Source organism: Triticum urartu, chromosome 5A, assembly GCF_056163025.1.
Source record: "Triticum urartu cultivar PI428250 chromosome 5A, HENAU_Tu73, whole genome shotgun sequence".
In the NCBI taxonomy this organism is placed as follows: Eukaryota; Viridiplantae; Streptophyta; class Magnoliopsida; order Poales; family Poaceae; genus Triticum; species Triticum urartu.
In genome coordinates, this window is record NC_141877.1 from 362635463 (window position 1) to 362642070 (window position 6608).

The window sequence follows — 6608 nt, forward strand, 5'->3', positions numbered from 1 at the left end:
CCATCTAATCTGCTCTGACGGCGCGCACCTGGGTGACCCACCTCGGGGGTTCATAACGGGTGGAGCGGGTGTGCCCAGGGCCACTGTCATGCGGCTGTTTCGGCCGCGCCCGCGTTTAGCGTCCTGCGCGCCAAGACATGCCCGGGTTCGCTTGTTTCGGCGTCCTCGGCCCCTGCAAGGTGGCTCGCTCCCACGGGCGAGAGTGGCGGAGGTAAATCCGACATATCTTGAGGTAGGGGATCCCAAGCTAAGTGTCTAGATACGATGGTAACAGGAACATGAGGTGTTATCCGGGTTCAGGCTCTTCGAGGAGATAATACCCTACATCGTGCTTGTGTTTATTTCATTGGAGTAAGTACATAGTACATGTGTCTATCCAGAGATTGTCATCTGTCCTCTATGAACCTAGCCCCTAGGTTTGTATAGATACTATAGGGGACCTAGGGTTACAACATCCTAGTCAACTACGGACAAGAAAATTGAGTCTTGCACGAAATCATGCTTCTTGATGTGGCCCATTCTAGAGATGACAAATGGGGTCCTTAGCTTGTGGTCGGCGGAACCAAACATAGCATAGAGGGGACAAGTCGGTCGCATTTAGAAGCTCGGGTACTCGTTCACCGGAGTTTCACATGAGCTTCAACTTTATGACAAATTCTCTGTGTCTGGTATGAATCATGCTCTTCAAATTTTCATCTAAAAACATAGTACTCCATTCGTTGTCATACGATTTTAGTGTCTGCGTTGTATTCCCTCTTTAAAGAAATAGTATAAGATTGTTTAAATCACTAATATAATGACCTAAATGATCTTATATTTCTTTAGAGTGGGAGTAAATGGGACAGGTTTTTTAGGTTTTCATTTTGCGCGCGTGCGTCACGATTTCATTTTTCAGTTGTTTTCTCACCCGCGCGGCTCATCGTACCCTGGTTTGATCACCCACGAATGGCCACGAGCAACACGGGTCCATGGCCACCAATTAAACGCGAGCTCACCTCCACGTAATCCGCAGTTTCTTTCACCGAGATGTCACCCACGAGGCGAGGCCCCGAGTCGGCAACCCCGACGCCCGCCAGCAGACACTCGGCCACAGCACTGAAGCAAGAGCGTCGCGCGCGACATATATACTGTACCTGCCAGCGAACCGAACTGACCGAGCGGCGCAGCAGAGCCATGAAGGCGTCGCTGAAGCTCCGGGACGAGGCGGGGCCGCTGCTCCGCGCGAAGCTCCCCGTCGAGCTCTTCTCCGTGCCCGGCGTCGCCTCACTCACCGCCGGCGACCCGGCCGACCTCCGCCTCTCCCTCGCCACGGCAGTCCCGGCGCTCCCGTCCCTACGCCTCTCCTACGCGCCCAACCGCCCCGCGGGGTCCTCCCCGCTCTCCGCTTCGCTCGTCCTCGGCTACGGCCCGGGCGGCAGCCCCTCCGCGCCTGGCGCCTCCGCCATCACCATGGTCGTCGAGGTCAGCGCCGCGGGCGCCCTCTCCTTCTCGCTGGCCCTCAAGCCCTCGCTCGGTGACTTCGCCGTGCGCAAGCGGTTCTATTCGGACGGCGCGGGCGGGGGGATGACGGCGTCGGGGGTGACGATGCGGAGCGTCGTACCGGTGCGCGGGGGCGCGGCGGCGGCGAGGGTCCGGTGGGGCGTGAGGATACCCGCCGAGATGACCGCCGGCGTGGAGGCCGGCGCCGCCGGGGTGATGCTGCGGAGGCTGCCTTTCTTGTGTCTCGGCAAGGTGACGGTGGAGAGGCGGGCGGGGAAGCCGGCGCCGGAGGTTGCGCAGCAAGAGGAGGCGGCGGTGGAGAAGGTGAGGAGAGAGAACGAGAAGCTGAGGCGGGAGATGGAGGGGCTCCGGGCGACAGCGGGGCAGATGAGAGAGAAGGATACGGCGGCGTTGGCCGGTGCCAGCCGGAGCGGTGGCGGAAGGTCGCCGGGGATGAGTACGAAACTAGACGGCGTTGATGTAGGGCCGCAAGTGAATCCTGCCAGCTAGATTGTTGAACCTGAGATTTATCCATTTCTTTCTTTTTTGTTGCTACCAGTGTACTTGTATATCAATCTAATCAGTCTATGTGCATATTGTACATATACTAGAAGCAATGTACTGTACGTTGCAAATACAGTAGAAGCAATGTTTGTACTTGTATCAGTCTATGCCGCGGGGCTCTTAAGCTGACACCGAGTGTCTGGTTGTAGAAAATTATAATTATAAACTAGTGCTGACAATTCAAAGAACGATGCGATAAGAAACAATGACTTGTCCACGGATAGTATAGTAGGTACTGAAAAATATGAACAAACATGAACACAATATATATCAACCTTCGATCCTATTGAACGGCTGATGATTGGTTACTACGTACTTAATAGATTATCTTGATTATCTAAGAGTGTCAATGCTCTTATCTAAGAGCATCTCCATAGATGATGCAAATTTGGATGTAAAACTAGTCGGCGGCCGAGTGTTGAGAGCCGGGAGGAGCGCCGGCGGACCGAGCGACGGCGGCAGGTCCGCCGACGGCCAACCGACGAGAGCCGGAGGTCGAATGCGGCGGCGGGAGCTCGAATGGTCGGTGATGCGGTTGTGAATCGAGCGGCAAATTGGTCGGGGCGGGACGGGGGGGCGACAACCGTGCGGCGCGAGAAGGTCTAGTCTGGCGACGGAAAAGCAACAGCGGCGTGGCGGCGGGTGTGCGGCTCGAACCCGGTGGCGATGGGGTGGGTAGGGGGAGCTCAAATCATACATCGGCAAGGCGGCGATTCAGCGGCGAAGAAGCGGCCAATTCAGTCGATTTCAAGGTGGGCGGCGGCGGAGCAGTGGCGAAACTGGAGGCGGGGCGGTGGAGCGGCCGGATCTGGCAGCGGGGCAGCTGCCGCGATGGCGACCGGACGGGGTGGGGCAAAACCGGGGCGATGACATGGCTGCGGCGGCATGAAGGCGGAAGCGGGATTGAGGACGGTGGTCGCGCCGGCGAAGACCGTGGTGGGGTGGGCGGCTGTGGCGGGGTTTTCGAAGTCAGCCATGGCCTGCGCGGCGGTCGGCGGGCGACGGGTGGGCGACACGCGGGCGGAAGGAAGAAAAATGAAAGCTGATTGTTGTGCAGTTGGCGTGCGGCCGTTAGTTTTACATCCTCTGTAGGTGGAGATGTATATTTACATTTCGAGGTGTTGTATTTTACATTTCCGGAAAGTGAAGATGTAATTATTTTTCATCTACTTCATTTGTTGGTGAAGGGTTTTGGGGCCTTGAAATTTTTTGCATCTACATTATCTGTTGAAGATGCTCTGACATTGCATTATATACAAATAGGTTTTTTTTTGAAACGGAGGAGGACCCCCGGCCTCTGCATCTGGACGATGAATGTAGCCACTTTATTAATTATTCACACAAGACCTTACAAAGTCATACAACAATAGGACTGAAGCCACCGTCTAGGCAACATCTGTCGCTACTCCTATCCAATTGATGTAGGGATGCTGATAGTCTGGGCCTAATACCAAACAGACCTTGCAGCCAAACCTAACATCTAAGACCTGAGGTCCCAACCAGGACGCCTGCCGGGTATGGGGCACCCGCCAGTTCGGCGCACTCCTCAACCAGGACACCTGCCGGATATGAGGCCACCGCAACCACCTGCCACCAATTCATTTTCAGTGAAGTACTGCCGCATCTACCTTGCCCGGTCTAGCTGTCGTCGACGCCACCACGACGCCAGACAACGCCACCATCCTGCGCTCGTCCATCATCACACGCCCACCGGCGAGACCCCGCTGCTCCATGCCGCTGAGACCCGCCGTCGTCGACGCGAGAGAAGGCATGCCGCACCACCTCACGCCTCTTCCATCCGGCGCCGCTCCACAAACGATGCCCCCAATAGGGAACACGACACCGCAGCGCCCCCAACATCCGATCCAGAGATCTTAGGATTTCTCCCGGAGCGACACGAGTAGGTTGACGATAGTTGCTTGACGATGCCTTCATCAAGGTAACGACATAGACATCGCCATCACCCGCCATGACCGGAGTCGGCTCGGTTTTCACCGGCGACTATGTCTCCCCAACTCGTCGCCGGTGCTAATAGTGGGATCCAAGATCTGTCACTACCAGTCTGGCCCACCGCCTTCGGTGGAGAAGGCAACCACCACCACCGTGCCCTGGCCAAGAGACCCGGATGTCCTCGTGCCACGAAGATTACCTACGGGGGATCTCCTCCTGCCGTTGTCGAGACGAGGCGCAACCGAAGTGGATCTCGATCTAAACCCCTCGGGCCCAGATAAGATCTCATCGCAGCCAAATCTCATCCGCCAAACGGCCGCCGGAGATCTCCTGGCCACCGCCAACCCACTGCGCACTGCCATTGGAGGAGGAGGGAGATGGGTGTCGCTGCCCCCACGCGTTACCACTGTCCGAGGACTGCGCCGCCGCCACCGCCTCACCACAGGGGCTTCGCCCCACGGCGTCATCAGCGATGGCGGCGGTAGAGGGAGGCGATGGAGGGGAGGGCTGAGGACGGTGTGGACGGGGACTCCCCAAGGGTGGCGCGGCGCCGCCGCCTCGGGGGAGAGAGGTTGGGTTAGAGGTTCTAAAATTATCTTCGAAATTTGGGGAGAATTTCACTTCCTCGGCCTCTGCACCAACTAGGGATGCATACGACCTTTTTAAGTATGAGTACTAGGATTTTTAATCTCAGTTATGCACCGAGTCTAGTCCTCAATAAATGCGTGAGTACCAGGAAAGTCTGGTCCTCAAGAATAAATGGGAACCTAAATTCACCTCCGTGAGGATTTGAACCCAGGTGTTGGGTTTGTACATCCACTCCCCCAACCAGTTGAGCTAGGCTAGGTTATACGAGGGGGGAAAGGGGGACGTTGAGAAATACTCCTGCAAAAAAGGGATGTTTTGAGTAACGTTTATCATATTTGCAAGTCACAAGTACTAGATATCTAACACATGACATCTATAAAGCTCAAAACTAAGAAATACATACTCCAACTTATTTTCCCTTTGAATGGTTTGATGTCACCACACAACCCTGACAAAAATCAGCTCAGGAGGCTTAACTCACAATGTTTCTCAACATCAGATAAATCATGATGACAAAGCCATGGCTGAGCCTGAAAGTCGGCACTTCGTATTACTCGTATAAAGGATGTTGTAGTACCCGCCTTCGGGGGGCTTCTTGGTGCCCTCTGTGTCATCCGTTTGTAGGGCGATCATAGGGGCCTCTCGGGGCCTCTCAGCGCCTTCTAATATGCTCGGACGACGCACACCTGGGTGACCCTGTTGGGTAAGGTAGCATGCAATTTCAAAAAAAAATCTACGGTCACGCAAGATCTATCTAGGAGATGCATAGCAACAAGAAGGGGATAGTATGTCCACGTACCCTCGTAGACCGAAAGCGGAAGCGTTTGACAACGTGGTTGATGTAGTCGAACTTCTTCTCGTTCCGACCGATCAAGTACCGAACGTATGGCACCTCCGAGTTCTGCACACATTCAGCTCGATGACGTCCCTCGAACTCTTGATCCAGCAAAGTGTTGAGAGAGAGAGTTCCGTCAGCACGAAGGCGTGGTGACGGTGATGGTGAAGTTATCCGCGCAGGGCTTCGCCTAAGCCCTACGTGAATATGACCGGAGGCGTAAACTGTGGAGGAGGGCGCCGCACACGGCTAACAATGTTTGTTGTGTGTTTTAGCGGTACCCCCCTCATATATATAGGTTGGAGGGGAGGGAAGGCAGCCAAGGGGGTGCCCCAAGTAGGAGGAATCCTACTTGGGTTCCTCCCAATCCGGCCTCCCCCTTTCTGTTGGGGAACGCAGTATTTCAAAAAAATTCCTACGATCACGCAAGATCTATCTAGGAGATGCATAGAAATGGGAGGGGAGAGCGTGTCTACGTACCCTCATAGACCGAAAACGGAAGCGTTTAGTAACGTGGTTGATGTAGTCGAACGTCTTCGCGATCCAACCGATCAAGTACCGAACGCACGACACCTCCGCGATCTGCACACGTTCAGCTTGGTGACGTCCCTCGTACTCTTGATCCAGCTGAGGCCGAGGGTGAGTTCCGTCAGCACGATGGCGTGTTGACGGTGATGATGAAGTTACCAACGCAGGGCTTCGCCTAAGCACTATGACAATATGACCGAGGTGTAAAACTGTGGAGGGGGCACCGCACATGGCTAAAGATCAACTTGTGTGTCTATGGGGTGCCCCCTCCCCCGTATATAAAGGAGGGGAGGAGGAGGAGGGCCGGCCTCAAGGGGCGCGCCCAAAGGGGGGACTCCTACTCCTAGTAGGAGTAGGTTTCCCCCTTTCCTAGTCCAAGTAGGAGAAGAAGGAAGGAGAGGAAGAAGAGAAGGAAAGGGGGCCGGCCCCCCTAGCCCTAGTCCAATTCGGTTTGGGATAGGGGTTCGTGCGCCACCTCTTGGCCTGCCTCCTCTCTTCCACCACTAGGCCCATGAGGCCCAATAACTTCCCGGGGGGTTCCGGTAACAGCCGGTACTCCGAAACTTATCCGAAACGACCCAAACCATCCCGGTGTCCGAATGTAGCCTTCCAATATATGAATCTTTATGTCTCGATCATTTCGAGACTCCTCGTCATGTCCATG

At 55.3% G+C, this 6608-nt stretch overlaps 1 protein-coding gene across 1 annotated transcript; it reads left to right on the forward strand.

The window, feature by feature from the left end:
- Positions 1-1031: 1031 nt before the first annotated feature.
- LOC125509019 (uncharacterized) lies at positions 1032-2138 on the forward strand. Its single transcript, XM_048673859.2, has one exon. It carries the CDS (start codon positions 1174-1176, stop codon positions 1987-1989), a length of 816 nt encoding a protein of 271 aa, XP_048529816.1. The 5' UTR covers positions 1032-1173; the 3' UTR covers positions 1990-2138.
- Positions 2139-6608: the final 4470 nt, after the last annotated feature.